The 18112-nt window shown below is 42.2% G+C and overlaps 1 protein-coding gene across 1 annotated transcript; it reads right to left on the bottom strand.

Annotated features, from left to right (window-relative positions):
• Window positions 1–2373: 2373 nt before the first annotated feature.
• Window positions 2374–17096, bottom strand: rab23 (RAB23, member RAS oncogene family). The gene is made up of 8 exons (XM_065002624.1): window positions 16890–17096; window positions 16432–16466; window positions 13733–13974; window positions 11107–11192; window positions 10176–10332; window positions 9934–10016; window positions 9740–9832; window positions 2374–7840 (listed from the first exon to the last, which is right to left on the bottom strand). Exons 3-8 carry the CDS (start codon window positions 13885–13887, stop codon window positions 7707–7709), a joined length of 708 nt encoding a protein of 235 aa, XP_064858696.1. The 5' UTR covers window positions 13888–13974; window positions 16432–16466; window positions 16890–17096; the 3' UTR covers window positions 2374–7706.
• Between the last annotated feature and the right edge of the window lie 1016 nt (window positions 17097–18112).

Here is an 18112-nt window from a genome sequence, read left to right as displayed (position 1 = left end):
TCTCAGATGATCCCGCAGGTGAAGAAGCCGGATGTGAAGAGGCTGGCGTGGTTACACATGGTCTGTGGTTGTGAGGCCGGTTGGACGTACTGCCAAATTCTTTAAAGTAGATTCTTCTACTTTGAAGAATCTAAAATCGAAATATATTTTGATTTGTTTAACACTTTCTTGGTTACTACATAATTCCATATGTATTATTTCATCGTTTTGATGTCTTCACTACTATTCTACAATGTAGAAAATAGTAAAAAAAACTTTTAAAAAACTGGAATGAGTAGGTGTGTCCAAACTATATTATATTTCACTAAAACGTTTCAAGGATGGCCCTACCTCTTTCCCTCTTAGGTGCATAGTGAATATTGGACCTGACCTCAACTTCCCCCAAAATGCTGTGCTGCAGGATGACACACACACTAATGTAAAGTCATTCACAGCAAACAATGTTGGTAGAGCCTTTTTAAATCTTATTTTTTGCCTACTTCAGTTTTTAATTGATTTTTTATTACGTTTTCTTGGTTTTGTTTTTCCAGGTTTCAGATTTCCCCATTTTTTCTGTGTTCATAACTATGCTTAAACCACATCAGGGGATGACTTTTGAGGTCTTGGAAAAATCTAAGAAACTGTGTAATTGCCCTTTAATTCAGTGAGCATGCCCTGCACTGTTGTTTTGTTAGCAGGTTTTCTGTAGTGCAGTAAGCCACATGTGATGTGATTCGGCTGCCAATAGAATGGGGGAGTAATCAAAAGCCCACTTGTGCTGCCACTGTACAGCGAAAAATGAGTAAGTTAACCTTTATTTATTTTAATTAGTTTGTAGTAGTTAAGTATTGCATTAAATTACTGTAGCTACCTCAATCGTTATTTCAAATAATGTTGGTGACTTCACAGAAATTGCTAGCTATCTGACATTTAGCTAGTGAGCATGCTCAGCTAAATACAAATCCCCCTAGATTTGGAACTGAAAGTGTAATATAATAATATTAATTGACTGGAGTTTCCCATCTTCCCATTTAGTTTCTGGCGCAGACAGAAATGCCCTTATCCAGATGGTGTGACAAAGGCATTTCCAAACAGACCTGCAAACTTTCTTTGTTGTTCCTTTTAAGGTTGGAACCAACATGCAGTACCTCCAGTAGGAAGAGAGGCAAGAACCATTCGTCTGCCAGCTCAGGGACAAGCTACACTATTCACAGCAATTAATTACATTGTAATGTTCAATGTAATTGCATTGCTGGACTTTTTGAAAATTCATGTATTTGTATTGCTTAAAAAATGTATAAATTAAAGGAACTGTATGGTTTAAACAGGTGTTGTTAGTGATAATTCCCAGTGTTAATACATTTGTGTTTACATCATTAAGCCTTTATGTATCTGTTATGATCAAAGGGGTCTGACTTTATAGTAAGCAGAGCCTCATAGGATACATGGCATTTATGTATGTGTTATAAATTACCAAAGGGGTCTGACTTTATAGTAAGCAGAGCCTCATAGGATACATGGCATTTATGTATGTTATAAATTACCAAAGGGGTCTGACTTTTAATTAAGTACAGCGATATAGTCTTTATGGATGTGTTATGAATGTCCAATGGTGTCTCACTTCAAACTAAGTATTACAGGACAACAGTGTCAATAAATATGTTAACGTTCTGCTGATTTCTCTCATGATTTACATATTAATGTAGGGGTGAGAGGTATTTACATGGGTTGATGGATCTGCAAAGCTTGCGTTTGTGTGTGTGTGAGAGAACCAAGATGATTTGGAGTAGTCCAACCTGAGACTGCAGCACCAGGTATTACTCTTCTGTTCCCATGGAGACCAGGGCTTGATTACATCCTGTTACAATGGCAACAACATTTTGTAGCTGATCATTCAGCGGGGGAGTCGGTGAATGTGTCAAAGACCTGACCTGGCCCAGCACTGTGCGGTGTGACACATTTTTGCTGGGTGCGTGTTTGTTTACTGAGGAACATGTAACTTGGTTCCAGAAGAAAGACAGTATCAATTTATTTAGATTGGGAGTTTTCATCAAGGTAAGTGTTTCTTGGTGTAACATCATCCCCAAGCTATTGCACACACAGCGATAAGCCTGGGATATCAACCAAAGTTGGCCTTAGTGGGAGTGACCATAGAACTCTACAGGAGTGACCTTAAGTAGTGACGATGACAAATACTTTACTCTGTAACACAGTCAAAAAGTCATAACGATGACTAAATCCTGCCCATTACCATGAACCCTTTATAAAGCATGACATACGGTTATAGATGCTTTGTAACACTTACCTTAATCAGCTGAATGTCATTGAAAGCGAGAAAGATTCACATAAAAATGTACTATCAGCTTTGAATAAAGTGGAAATTACAATGAAGAAAACAATGAAAATAGATATTTTATTTATGCTATAGATCACCATCATCAAAACAGATTGTCAACAAAGGAGCAGGTGCAAGAATGTGTGGCACACCTTGAGACACTTTATAACTGTTAAATCAAAGTAATGCAAATGAACAAACTAGGTGAGATATACACCTACTATTAAGTGTTACATTTTGTCAAAATTTTGTGACACAAAGTCTGTAGCCTGGACCCAGGTATGTATGTGCCCTTGTCTACTCCATACTGACAAACAATGTTTAGCATGACAATTCCAGGAGTTGTAGGTTGACGTTTAGGGTTATGCCGCGCTTCAATGCCATACAAACACTTCTTCCATGGCCTCCAACTGCTCGTAAACGCTAGTAAAACCAAATGCATGCTTTTCAACCGTTCGCTGCCCGTACCCGCCCGCCCGACTAGCATCACCACCCTGGACGTTCCAACCTAGAATATGCAGACCACTATAAATACCTAGGTGTCTAGCTAGACTGTAAACTCTCCTTCCAGACTTATATTAAACATCTCCAATCCAAAAATCAAATCTAGAATTGGCTTTCTATTTTGCAACAAAGCCTCCTTCACTCACACCGCCAAACTTACCCTAGTAAAACTGACTATCCTACCGATCCTCGACTTCTACAAAATAGCTTCCAACACTCTACTCAGCAAACTGGATGCAGTCTATCACAGTGCCATCCATTTTGTTACCAAATCACCTTATGCCACCCACCTCTGCGACCTGTGTGCTCTAGTCGGCTGGCCCTCGCTACATATTCGTCACCAGACCCACTGGCTCCAGGGCATCTATAAGTCCATGCTAGGCAAATCTCCGCCTGATCTCAGTTCACTGGTCACGATAACACCCACCCGTAGCGTTCCAGCAGGTATATCTCACTGATCATCCACAAAACCAACACCTCATTTGGCCGCCTTTCCTTCCAGTTCTCTGCTGCCAGTGACTGGAACGAATTGCAAAAAAAACAAACACTGAAGTTGGAGACTTTTATTTCCCTCACCAACTATCTGAGCAGTTAACCGATCGCTGCAGCTATACATAGTCCATCTGTAAATAGCGCACCCAATCTACCTACCTCATCCCCCATACTGGTTTTGTTTTATTTACTTTTCTGCTCTTTTGCACACCAGTATCTCTACTTGCACATCATCTGCTCATTTATCACTCCAGTGTTAATCTGCAGAATTGTAATTATTCGCTCCTATAGCCTATTTATTGCCTACCTCCTCATGCCTTTTGCACACACTGTATATAGACTTTCTTTTTTCTACTGTGTCATTGACTTGTTTATTGTTTACTCCATGTGTAACTCTGTGTTGTTGTCTGTGTCACACTGCTTTGCTTTATCTTGGCCAGGTTGCAGTTGCAAATGGTTAAATAAAGGTGAAATATATATTTTTTTAAATGAATCTTGCCCTGGTTGTAATTTAAGATTAGGGTTAGCAGTGTGGTTGTTTAACAGATTTTATGACTGTGCTAGCTAGTGACCACAGCATAGCTGCCTCCAGGTCAAGATTCATGACAATAAATGCCAACTCGCTAAGGAGTTTACAAGAAAGCAGAAACAGACTGGCACATCTGGGTACAAACATTAAGAGTTGGTGGAAGCAGTATGCCATATTTCCAAAAGTAATCTGCTGAATGTAATAACATTGTAACAATAGAATGGATTACAGTGATTCTCACAACATCTGAGTGAAAGAGCACTTGGCCATAGATTTTCTAAGAATGGTAACTGACTGGATTATAAATATGTTCATTGGTCATTATAAAACATTGTATTTTCAGAAGACAAACAAACCATAACACATGTTTACAAACAGCAACTGTTAAAGGGACGGAGTGTGATTTACAATATTCACCGAGCAGGCATCTTTAAAACAAAATAGTTATATGTTTAAGAATGAGGATGTAAACATACATGGACAAAGCATTGTGGCATTGGACCGTGGTTCCACATTCCTTCACATGAAAAAAAAAAAAAAAAAACTAACATAAGGCAAGCATGCATCATTTACTGAAGACGGGGGAAACACGGGGGCCATTTTGATTTGTGAAGTGTTAATGGGTAACTAAAAAAGTTATGAAGAGGACATTAGAGACAATGAGAATTTGTTTGTCTTACAGTGAAATGGGAGCAAAAATATGTCTTGCCTCAGAAAAAGTCAACATCGGTTAGAGAGTGGTAACAGAACATTATCCAAGCATGACGACTAGGTGAGAAAATTAAGCCATTACAAAGCACTCCTCAGAGCATGATAGTAGTTCTGTTCATAACGTAAGAACACTCAATCAAGACACCATTCATTGAGATCGGTTTTCACTTAAAAATAAAAATCGGATATTTTAGTAAACAAGTATTTATTTCTCCCGAAATTAACGTAACAAATATAAAATGTAACAAATATAAATTGACTCAAATATGAGCACATTAAAGATGTTACCATTGATTGTACCACAGTAGAAACGCAAAGCACATATTTAAATGCAGCAATGTAACATGTAAACAATTTCAATTGCTAGTACCCTATGAAAGTTAGACCAAATAGTTGGCCAGTTACAATGACCAGTACAAACACCTGTGCATGAATTGTGTGCGCTAACCAGATAGAGGGATATTATTGATTTGTATGTTCTGTGTAGCAAAATCCTCTTCACCGGCTCATCCATCCTATAAGTCTACAACCTTGTATAAGTTTGTGTCTCAAGTAGAGGGCCTATTGTGCAAATCTCAAATAGTATTTGGTCGTATAACAGCAAACTCTTCTAGTCGACTGTAATTCAATATTCTCAAAACTGAAAAATCCCTCCAATTTTTCTTTAAAATATGCAAATTTCTTACAATGAAATAAGCATTTGAAACTACTTGGCACTATGTTAACGAAGGTGTTAAGCAGCTCATTGTTAAGATTCATACAAAAATACATTTCAGAAAAGAATGAACATATGTCTGAATCTCGTAGCTTTCGATTGTTGGCTGGTGTTAAGGTGCAAGCATCAAACGCACATTAGTTGCGTCATGTAAAAACGGTTGCATTTTCTGCGCATTTATCCTAACGCCAGGTTCGGCATGTTAACTGCCTAACATCAGTTGCTTGTGCTGAGGTGGGATGGGTGGCAAGATTTGAGACGTGTCCTTAAAAACAATTTCATGCAGTGCTATAGGGAAGTTTGAAGACCAACAAAAAAGCAGGTGGAGCGGCAGGTAGCCTAGTGGTTAAGAGTGTTGGGCCAGTAACTGAAATGTTGCTGGGTTGAATCCCCGAGACGACTAGGTAAAATAAACTGCCGATGTGCCCTTGAGCAAGGCACTTAACCATAATTGCTCCTGTAAGTCGCTCTGAATAAGAGCATCTGCTAAATGACTAAAATTTAAAATAGCTTACCGCTCATGCAATGGCCATTAGCCAAAATTAGTATGAATGAAGCCATTTTAAATAGTCAGAGTGCTTTGAAATTAGTTTTTTGCCTTAATGCTTTTTAATTATTCACATACCGGCATTTAGCTTGTTCAAGTAGGCTATCCATCCCCATTTTCAAAGAACACCCCTCGTCTGATTACCAAAGCCACATTCCTCCAAACTATTCAGTCCTTCTATAATGACATAACGGTAGATTGTTGCAGGCTGATTCTCAAAACATAGGCAACGATACAATTGTCAGGAGCCTAGTATTTTGTATAGTCATCAGAATGTTGTGTGTAAAGACATTTAGACCACGTGTACACAATGCCATGGAACGAGAAGCCATGTAAGATAAAGCTTCTGACCCGATCCTATTTAGAAACATTGTTTTTGGTTTAACACATAAAATAGCGTAAACACACAACTTGAAGCCACCACATATTTAGTCATGGAGCACGTTCTGATTGGCCGGTGAGGGGCCAAACCTCAACATGTTTGTTGATCAAAACCCAGCTCTTTCGCACCACAGCCAGCTACTGCGCCAATTATTCCGGTAGTGAAAATAACAAGAACATGACATCCCGAACCCATAACGCCACTGCCAGCATTAAAACTTACCATTGTGTTAGCCTTGTTAAAATAGAGCCCTTAGTCTTTATTCATGATATACACCGAGTGTACAAAACATTTTCATGACAGACTGACCAGGTGAAAGCTATGATCCTTTATTGATGCCACTTGTTAAATCCACTTCAAATCAGTGTAGATGAAGGGGAGGAGACAGGTTAAAGGAGGATTTTTAAAGCCTTGAGACATGGATTGTGTATGTGTGCCATCCAGAAGGTGAATGGGCAAGACACAAAAATATTTAAGTGCCTTTGATAGGGCACCGGTTTGAGTGTGTCAAGAACTGCAATGCTGCTGGGTTTTTCATGCTCAACAGTTTCCTGTGTTTAATCAAGAATGGTCCAACATCCAAAGGACATTCAAGGAACTTGACACAACTGTGGGAAACACTGGAGTCAACATGGGCCAGAATCCCTGTGGAATGCTTTGGACACCTTGTAGAGTCCATGCCCCGACAAATTAACCACTTTCTGAGGGCAAAAGGGGGAGAAACTTAATATTAGGAAGGTGTTCCTAATGTTTTGTACACTCAGCATATTGAACCATATTCCATTAATATTTTAGAACAAATATGGTAGAAAGTAATCTGTATATTTCTTACAATACAAACAGATTCAAGTGCACAAATGGCAATCTATAAAAATCACAATATGAACATACAAATACACCTTGTTAGTGAACTAGAATGTAACCCTTCCCTGCACCATGTTGAAGGGTGTAAATGGGAGAACCCTGTCATGCCCAACTACTATTTCTCAAAAGATCTGCTTCAAGCATTACATTCATGCTACAACATAGTCTGTGTTGGATTGTAGTACCCATTACAGCCACCAGGACGACTATTGTTACTGTCGCTTTATATTTCATACATCTATCCATGAGAAACAAAGGCTGCACTTGATCTGTAAAGATGCTCAAATGCATGGTATTCACAATACTCAGGTGCATATTAGATTTACAGATGTCGGATCTTCATTTGACCAATATTGTCAGAGCAAAAATAATCCTGCAGCAACAGGATTTGAACTTTTAGTGTTGCTTGTTCTGTGGTTAGACTATTTGCTGGCCAAAATTAGGCTACATGAAGTGCAATACTGTTAACACGTTATACGTGCAATTTTTTTGTGAATTTATGTCCATCATGAAGGTCATTTGCAGGGAAATTCTCAGCAACAAAAGAGGGGTCAAATTAAGACCTACACCTAGGTTATGCTCAAATGTAAATGTATAGACTCTTACACGGCAGTCAAATCGTACATTATTGTAGGGAATGCATTGATTCTAAAGAAGGCTGCAGCTACCAAAGGGGTTTTTGCTTTTCTTTGTCCTCTGTTTGTTGGGTCGCAAGCTGATAACTTCTCGGCCGTTGCTGGAGTTCTGACTAGATAAGTTACTACTTGTGGTGTTGAAAACTCCTGTTAGGGTAGAGATGTAAAGACGTGTTACAACGTTCATGACTCAATGCTGATACAAACTCCTGTTAGGGTAGAGATGTAAAGACGTGTTACAACGTTCATGACTCAATGCTGATACAAACTCCTGTTAGGGTAGAGATGTAAAGACGTGTTACAACGTTCATGACTCAATGCTGATACAAAAGAAAGTTATCAGAGCACTCTTATGAAATCCCTTGGACTTCTATGCACGTATCCTGAAATCTAAGAAAATAAGAATTATAATGAACACCGCTTTGATGTCATTCAAGCAAACCACACACCCGTGAGTCCAAATATGCACTTCACATTTCTATATAAAACACATCGTCTTTACTGATGCAGAGACATTTAGGCCTTCATGTTGAAGCCAACTACAACAATATGGACTGCAAACACGCCAAACATATTTAGCAAAACTGTATGCATTCTAATTTTGCTATTATTCGTTACTGTATGCTATTTAATGCATGGTATCAATCCACAACAGACTAGGATGGGAATATTCTGTGCCTTCCAGCCGAATTGGAGTTGATAACGCAAAGACAGTCAATAGCCTACACAACTTTGTGCACTATTGAGCCATGTAGAACGCCGATTGGCCAGTGAGTGGTCAAGCCCGCTTCACACCATGTAGAACGCCGATTGGCCAGTGAGTGGTCAAGCCCGCGTCACACCATGTAGAACGCCGATTGGCCAGTGAGTGGTCAAGCCCGCGTCACACCATGTAGAACGCCGATTGGCCAGTGAGTGGTCAAGCCCGCTTCACACCATGTAGAACGCCGATTGGCCAGTGAGTGGTCAAGCCCGCGTCACACCATGTAGAACGCCGATTGGCCAGTGAGTGGTCAAGCCCGCGTCACACCATGTAGAACGCCGATTGGCCAGTGAGTGGTCAAGCCCGCGTCACACCATGTAGAACGCCTATTGGCCAGTGAGTGGTCAAGCCCGCGTCACACCATGTAGAACGCCGATTGGCCAGTGAGTGGTCAAGCCCGCTTCACACCATGTAGACGCCGATTGGCCAGTGAGTGGTCAAGCCCGCGTCACACCATGTAGAACGCCGATTGGCCAGTGAGTGGTCAAGCCCGCGTCACACCATGTAGAACGCCGATTGGCCAGTGAGTGGTCAAGCCCGCTTCACACCATGTAGAACGCCGATTGGCCAGTGAGTGGTCAAGCCCGCGTCACACCATGTAGAACGCCGATTGGCCAGTGAGTGGTCAAGCCCGCGTCACACCATGTAGAACGCCGATTGGCCAGTGAGTGGTCAAGCCCGCGTCACACCATGTAGAACGCCGATTGGCCAGTGAGTGGTCAAGCCCGCTTCACACCATGTAGAACGCCGATTGGCCAGTGAGTGGTCAAGCCCGCGTCACACCATGTAGAACGCCGATTGGCCAGTGAGTGGTCAAGCCCGCGTCACACCATGTAGAACGCCGATTGGCCAGTGAGTGGTCAAGCCCGCGTCACACCTAGAACTTATTTATTCATCAAAACATGGCCCTTTCGCACCACCGTCAGCTATAGCGCTCATGATTCCCGCTGGTGAAAATAGAATAAATATTTCTGACACACCCACAACTCGAAAGTGCTGCGAGAAGACTTATCATTTGCGTAAGGTTTGTTAAACTAGAGCCGAGAGACAGATTTCTTACCTTGTTGTATGAACCTCAAATGTTGCATGAATGTTGTTGTCATGTTACCGAATGTAATTGACAAATGAGAAATGTATAGTGAAGATAAAATGGGGAGGCTAAATGCAAACTATCTTTGCAGAGCTTGCAGTACAAGATAAATATCTCTGTGGCACTGTACAATCCAGTCCCAAAGGTCTGTACTAACTGGAGACGTGACTGACATGGTTATCAGGATGCTTACCAATTTTATTGCTAGTTGTATGGACTACCTCAGGCTCTTCTGCCGTTTGTCGCTTCAGTCGCTGCAGATACTTATCTGCTAGGTATTTAAAAACTGAAAAGAAGAAATTTCATTTTTTGAAATCATTCCCATTACATTCTTCCTAACATAACAGTTCTTTAACTGGTCATTTGTACACATTTTCATTGACTCACCTTCATTGACATTGAGATCCTCCTTTACGGAAGTTCGGTAAAACCTTAACTTGAGCTTCTTGGCCAGACCTTCTGCCTCCTCACTACAGTACCAGGAGAAAAAGAGCCAGGGTTACTGATCAATTCTGCCATGATTGATCATGTCCAATGTTTATCCTAGCCATGCAGCTAGAAATGATTATTCATCAATATATCATAACAGACCAAGTTCAAGAAGGAAAATGAGTCTATAAAAGTGTTACTTTTTGATCACCGTGTGATCCAGAAGGTCAATCTTGTTCTGCACCAGGACAGTGGGGATGTCTCCCACCTCTATCTCCACCTTCTCCCACCAGCTGCCGACCGCCTCGAACGACTCCCTGTCGGTGGTGGAGAAGACCAGTACACACGCCTGGGCACCTGGAACACATAAAGCGTGGCTCAGTAATGTATAGAGCCATGTCATTGTGGAATGCTCTGCCACCAGAGGTTACTCAGACAAAAAATGTGAGTTTAGCCTCTTTTTAAAAAAATACTGATTACAAAAAACATCTTGTATCACAGCGCCTCTTCTCTTCTAAAGCTCTAAATTAACTGTACCGTATATAATTATAGGAAGTGTGTAAATATTTGTGATGTCTTGACAAGAACATAAGATAATATTAAATACAAATAAAATAAGAATGATCTATTGTCAACAACCGTTCTGTACTCTGTCATTTAGGCCATTTTATGTTTTGTGTGGACCCCAGAAAGAGTAGCTGCTGCATGTGGAACAGCTAATGGGTATCAAATAAACCTAAACATACACAGGCCAGCTGTCACCACAATGCTAAGAAATGCTGGATCCTCACAGCCCTCACAGTTATTTTGGTATACATAAGCTTTCAAATCAAATAACTGATTTTGTAATGTGTTTTTTAAAAACATTTGTATTGTTCAAATTCCATAACACCCCAGTTTGTATTTCATGTGTTAGGAGAGGGTGTAGCTGCCTGGGCCATACAATAACAGAAATACAATATGGACATAATGTTAGTTGAATTGTTCCCTGTGAGGTCATCTTGGTGTAGATCCACAGCTGAATCCAGACTGAAAAAATAATAATAATAAAGTTGAAAAGTGAGAGGCTGTCTTCTCTGGCAGACCCAGTGGAGGAGGATCATGTCCTTCCCAGGGAGGGAGGAGTCTTACCGCGGTAGTAGGCCTTGGTGATGGCATCAAACTCTTCCTGCCCTGCAGTGTCCCACAACATCAATCTCACATCTTCATCATTCACTCTGGGGAAAAAAAAGACAAATTCAATACTTGGTATTGTGAGTTTCTCAATGTATAGACAGAGCAGTATCAAATGTATACAATTCTACTTGGCTATCATATCAAACTATTCACTCGACAGTTCTGCGCTATACGTTACAGGAGCGATAGTCTTTTGAGAGTCAAATATCCTCCACACCTTTACTGTTTTATAAAAATAATGCTTCAAGCCTTCAGTGAGCGCACCTTCATCTGACAATACTGCCTGTTTTATTCAATGCAGTTAGAGTTACAATGTTTTCAGTGTTTCTCTGGTATTTCCTGAGAGTACCCATGCTTCCTCGTACATTTTGGCACTCGAGGTAGCCTAGTGGTTAAAGCATTGGGCCAGTAACCGAAATGTTGCAGGACAGAACCGGAGCTGACAAGGTAAAAATCTGTCGTTCTGCCCCTGAACAAGGCAGTTAACCCACTGTTCCCCAGTAGGCTATCATTGTAAATAAGAATTTGTTCTTAACTGACTTGCCCAGTTAAATAAAAGGTTAAATTTTAAAAAACAATGTTTTTTATGTGACCGAAGCCATTGTCACACCATATTAATAAACAACTATCTGAATGAAATACCTAACACTTTACCTTGGAGTTATGGGTTGGATTCACATCTGTTAAGCATAAAAATAAGGAAAAGAGTGGAGAAAGGAAAGTTTGTGGTTTTGGGAAGCAGTTTTTTTAACCTTAGGTCAAAACCTTAAGGACTTTCTTGGGCCAGAATGCAGTTAACTAACAGTTTGAGTTGACAGATGCCAGGGATCTCTTATAAAATAACATGTTAAGAGAATAAATAGATGGTCTGTGCAGCCAAAAAGCATTTATTTTGATTTCAGTGGTCACTTAGGACACAGTACGGTCCCTGAGATCTCTGGGTATGGCTGCTATTGAAGGTACCTCGTCAGATTGTACTGCATATCTGTAAGAGTATTGTGTATTTTTAGGCATCTTAATATACATACTGTATGTATATTCCGGATGTGCACGGTTATTTGAATATCTTAACGGATGTTAGCATTTTAACACTTGTGTGATTATTAATTTTAGCGAGAAACAAAAAGTATAGGTCTACTTTAACACTGAAAAGGCTTTTTCTAAATTCAATTAAAATATCCATGTGACTTTGTTACATACAAGGCCATTTTAAATGATTCATTTAATAAAACAAACTTGTCAATGTGGTTCTAATGCCGTGCGCCCCATAAGAGAAACAGTAGCCGACCGGTAGCCTTCACGTGTGTAGCTTGTTGTTTTTGTTGAGAACCGAGTGGCACAGCGGTGTAAGGCACAGCCTCACAGTGCTAGAGGCGTCACTACAGACCCGTATTCAATCCAGGGCTGTGTCACAACCAGCCGTAATCGGGAATCCCATAGGGCGGTGCACAATTGGCCCAGCGCCGTCAGGGTTAGGGGAGGGTTTGGCTGTCATTGTAAATAAGAATTTGTTCTTAACTGACTTGCCTAGTTAAAAAGGTTAAATGAAAAATAAAATGTTGGCCAATCAAAACAGCAGAGGCTCAATGTGTAGCAGGTGTAGTGATTCTTCACTAATGCAGCACAAGATGGAATAAAGTTACGGAATTAAAAGTTAGCTAAATTAGAAGGAGTAGGCTACAATGAGCAACCAAAAGGTAGGCTGTTTTATCTGAATAGGGTTGGGAAGAATGTGCAGAATGTAGCCTTCATTAGCCTAGCTAGCTTCTCTAGGCCAGGGGTTCTCAAACATAGTAAAACTCCTGCTATGCTATGACTTGGGCAGTGCATGGGGTCCGTGGCAATACTGCAGGCCACTGTACAAGTAAAAAAACTTGCATGCAATTTTATATCTCACTTGAGTTGTGTACTGATTAATTTGCTATCACAAAAAGGAGTCCCTAGCCCTAAAACGTTTGAGAACCACTGCTCTATGCTACTCCAGTCAAGACAGGAACTATTATATGGGATGATAAATGACATTCTGTCCACTACAAGTTAGCTCATCTTGGCTGTAGATGAGTTGCCTTGGCTAGTGGCTACTGAATCTCTCTATCCCTTGGGGCGTCAGGTAGCCTGGTGGGTAGGAGCATTGGGTCAGTAACCGAAAGCTTGCTGGATCGAATCCCTGACAAGGTAAAAATGGGTCTTTCTGCCCGACAAGGCAGTTAACCCACTGTTACCTGGGCGCTGATGATGTGGATGTTGATTAAGGCAGCCACCCGCACGCACCTCTCTGATTGAGGGGTTAAATGCGATAGATACATTTCAGATGAATGTCTTCAGTTGACTAGGTATCCCCTTTTCCCCTCCATCTGCTCGCTCCCATCTCACACACGGTTCCCTCCGCAGCTGCAGCAATAGAGAGCCAGCCTCTCCCGTGCGCAGCAGTGCTCAGGTTCAAATGTAAGTTTCAAAACCCACATTAATTTTTGTCGGATATTTGAAATACATGATACTATTCAAATAGTAGACATATTTCAAACAACCATCCCTAATGTAAAATATGCATAGACACACTAACAATGGAAAATGTCCTTACAGTAGCTGTCTCTCCAGGAAGTCCACACCGATGGTCTTCTTGTAGTCCTTGGTGAAGATGCCCTTGCAGTAGCGCTGGATCATGCTGGACTTCCCCACCGCACCGTTGCCCACCACCACCACCTTGATGGCCACTTCCATGTCCTCCTCCAACATGGCTACGTGTTGCTGGGCTTTCCTCACACTTCCTGGCAGTCTGGTTTTGCTTTAGGAGGGCTGTCACTGGATCACTTAAAACACCTCCTGATAGAGACAACACAAACTGATGTTTTACACATTGATGAACACGACTTAAGGTCTGAATATTGTTATTTTCCTCTGCACAAAACCCTTGTCGTTCTGCTGTTCAAACAGCCAAGTCACCAACTGACGAGCCCAGCCCACATAAAAACATCCCTCTGTTTGTTCAGCAATATAATGTCTTATGTTTCGATGCGGAGAACACTTTCTACCTCACTGCTCCTCAGTCTACCCATAAAACCCTCACTAGCTGGCCCTCTGTTTTACAGCAGAGTGTAAACATTAGCCAGTGCATCCTGGCTGCAGCCATCTGAGGTAATGTCAGCTGATGGTTTCCTCGTTCTTACATGCTAGTCAGCTACACTTAGCTCAGTTACTGCCTCCGTAGGTCTGCTCCCACACACTTTTCCATTAGGTAGCAGTCTGGGCCTGCCTGCCTGGGTCTGGCCAGAAGAGGGTGTAGCTGACGTGGCAGGCATTTAAGAGAGGAGAGGAAGCTGTCTGGGCCTGGCTGGGAGAGGGTGCAGATGCCTGGCCCTGGCTGGGAGAGGGTGCAGATGCCTGGCCCTGGCTGGGAGAGGGTGCAGATGCCTGGCCCTGGCTGGGAGAGGGTGCAGATGCCTGGCCCTGGCTGGGAGAGGGTGCAGATGCCTGGCCCTGGCTGGGAGAGGGTGCAGATGCCTGGCCCTGGCTGGGAGAGGGTGCAGATGCCTGGCCCTGGCTGGGAGAGGGTGCAGATGCCTGGCCCTGGCTGGGAGAGGGTGCAGATGCCTGGCCCTGGCTGGGAGAGGGTGCAGATGCCTGGCCCTGGCTGGGAGAGGGTGCAGATGCCTGGCCCTGGCTGGGAGAGGGTGCAGATGCCTGGCCCTGGCTGGGAGAGGGAGCAGATGCCTGGCCCTGGCTGGGAGAGGGTGTAGATGCCTGGCCCTGGCTGGGAGAGGGTGTAGATTCCCGGCTCTCGCTAGTAGAGGCAGTAACTGGTTAGGAGAGGGTGTAGCTGACGTGGCAGGGATTCAGTCATGTTCCAGATGACTATGTTTTATGGGAACTGACATCAAATATCCCAAATACTTTGGATAAGAGCAGGGAAACATCTGCACTATGACACCCATGACAGATTCAGCCTAAACCTGTTGCCTGGTAATGTGACTGATAATATCACGTTGGCCTAAAAGTATCAGCTTGGTAGCAAAAGAACTCTAAAGACTAGCGCTATGGGCCTATCGCTAACGTAGCTACGAAAACAGAACAGAATTGACAATGTTAAAAGCTCTGGTTTGACTTAACAGACTATGCAAGGAAAGTGTTGTGGATCCGTCTAGGGTTCCACTGACTGCAAACAAAGAGAAGGTAGGCCTTTTCCTGAGTTTAAACTCTCATAGAGATGTTTGTTATCCAACATCATCTGGTCCTATTCGTAAAGTGGATGATCCAAGCCTCACTGTAAACAGGCTGGCTTCGCAACCACAACGAAAGTTACCTTGATGCCTGCTAACCAAACCATGTCCCATTATCCAGACTGTCAGCAAATTGCCAAGTTGTCAACACAACCCAACAACACAGACTAACCGAACATCATGGAAGATTCTAGGTAGACGAGGCTACTAGGCGACTGGAAAGACCACAGATTGAGTTACAAAGTAGAGCCTCTCCCACAACGTCTCACCAAAGGTAACTGAATACAGAGCCGGCTGTATGCAAGGACACACCAGCTTCATGTACCATTCACTCGGATTTGACACAGGCTGTTGAAATGGCATGCACTTACAGGAATGTATCCCAAACTGTATCCCAAAGCTTGGCAGAACTGGATGTTCCACTGTATACAAACATGTTTCCTTGGCTACATTGACTCTTCAAATACAATCTGCATCAACAAATTTAGCTTAAAATAAGACATTTGTCTTAGAGGAAGGTGATGTTATGTCTAGGCTACATAGTTAGATTATCAGGCTAGTCACTTTGAAGGAAGAAACGGGTAAACAGGCATACACATCCACAGTGCTTGTGTAAACACTCCACTAGATCACAACATGACTTCAAACATCAATATACCTATTATTAACGTCTTCATTAAAAACGGCTAGGTACTACGGCTTACTTTAAATCAGTAAATTGGAAGACAGTTAATTGACAAATTGCCAGAATATGAACAGCATCTGCTGATTTACAATTTTAAAAATGGCATTACTTGACATCACCAGCGAATGTTTCATGCAGTGAGCTGAGGTCACATAGAAAATGTGCCTTTCCAAATAGTGCTTGAAAAAGTGTTTTTAAATCCACGAAATAAGATAGATTCATAATGATTATAAACTAGCTAGCTAATCATGTTATTTGTTCAGAAGCTGCCCAACGCTTGATACAAAGTCTCACTCACGAGCATCACTGAAACAAATAATATAATTTACAACAATTGTATAATTTCGAGTGATACACTCGTAACATTGTTTCTCTTACCGGCATCCAGTTACATGACCGTCTTTCTCTTGCAGCTGCAACAGGCAACAAACAGCACGAGACGAAAACAAAATACAATTGCTGCGCAATGAAAGAGAATAGGTCCTGTGGTTTTTTTTACGGACCAAATGAAATATAATAAACTGTAACGTAGTAACAACAATCAACTCGTTTCACCAATTTGTAAAGCTAACTTAGCGAGCTAGCCATGTAAGTTAACGTTAGCTAGCAAACGAACGGTGGATTGTCCGGTCTCCACGTTCAGCTAATGTTAGCTAGTACGTCTCCTAGCTGGGCTTGTTAGCATTTAACTCGTTTATATCATAAATCACAACAAGAGGAGACGCATATCCACGCTTTTCATCAATGTAACAAGTCGTCTAATCATATTTCACAAAGCGACGACTTGAATTCAATAATTGTTGTTGCCTTGCTAGCTCTATTTGCTTGGCTCTCACCCACAACTGCAGTCCGGTTGCTTTAAACGCTTTTGGTTTCTGATAGCAGATGCGCAGTTCACTGCAACTCGCTGGGTCAGTTTATGAACTACAGCTCCTGTAAAATAAATTAATCTAAACTGATCTAGAGTCTGTGTGTGGCCAGGTTGTATGGTGACCATCAGGGCCAGTGCTCGACTTTCTGCCGCCTTAGGCGAGACAAAAATCTGCCACCCCAAAAAAATTCTAAGCTAAAAGTCGGAGGAAGAGAACATAATAAACTCAGCAACAAAATAAACGTCCCTTTTTCAGGACCCTGTCTTTCAAAGATCATTTGTAAAAATCCAAATAATTTCACAGATCTTCATTGTAAAGGGTTTAAACACTATTTCCCATGCTTGTTCAATGAACCATAAACAATTAATGAACATGCACCTGTGGAAAGGTAACAGTTTACAGATGGTAGGCAATTAAGGTCACAGTTATGAAAACTTAGGACACTAAAGAGGCCTTTCCATTGATTCTGAAAAACACCAAAAGAAAGATGCCCAGGGTCCCTGCTCATCTGCCTGAACATGCCTTGGGCATGCTGCAAGAAGGCATGAGGACTGCAGATGTGGCCAGGGCAATACATTGCAATGTCCGTACTGTGAGACGCCTAAGACAGGCTACAGGGAGACAGGACAGACAGCTGATCGTCCTCGCAGTGGCAGACCAAGTGTAACAACACCTGCACAGGATCGGTACATCCGAACATAACATCTGAGGAACAGGTACAGGATGGCAACAACAACTGCCCGAGTTACACCAGGAATGCACAATCCATCCATCAGTGCTCAGACTGTCTGCAATAGGCTGAGAGAGGCTGGACTGAGGGCTTGTAGGCCTGTTGTAAGGCAGGTCCTCACCAGACATCACCGGCAACAACGTTGCCTATGGGCACAAACCCACCATCGCTGGACCAGACAGGACTGGCAAAAAGTGCTCTGGTTTTGTCTAACCAGGGGTGATGGTCGAATTCGCCTTTATCGTCGAAGGAATGAGCTTTACACTGAGGCCTGTACTCTGGAGCGGGATCAATTTGGAGGTGGAGGGTCCGTCGTGGTCTGGGGCGGCGTGTCACAGCATCATCGGACTGAGCTTGTTGTCATTGCAGGCAATCTCAATGCTGTGCGTTACAGTGAAGACATCCTCCTCCCTCATGAAGACATCCTCCTCCCCTTCCTGCAGGCTCATCCTGACAT

The sequence above is a fragment of the Oncorhynchus nerka genome, linkage group LG16, assembly GCF_034236695.1.
Source record: "Oncorhynchus nerka isolate Pitt River linkage group LG16, Oner_Uvic_2.0, whole genome shotgun sequence".
Lineage (NCBI taxonomy): Eukaryota > Metazoa > Chordata > Actinopteri > Salmoniformes > Salmonidae > Oncorhynchus > Oncorhynchus nerka.
Note: the sequence above shows the minus strand (reverse complement) of the source record. Positions and strands in the feature narration are given on the sequence as shown.

Bases quoted from the DNA above. Each gene is read 5' to 3' on its own strand.
- rab23 (XM_065002624.1), bottom strand. From the start codon at position 13,887: ATGTTGGAGGAGGACATGGAAGTGGCCATCAAGGTGGTGGTGGTGGGC. The intron at 10,017-10,175 runs GTAACACTTTTA...CTGGTACTGTAG, and splicing joins GATCACACGGTGATCAAAAA to TGAGGAGGCAGAAGGTCTGG. The intron at 7,841-9,739 runs GTAAGCATCCTG...CTACCCTAACAG, and splicing joins TACAACTAGCAATAAAATTG to GAGTTTTCAACACCACAAGT.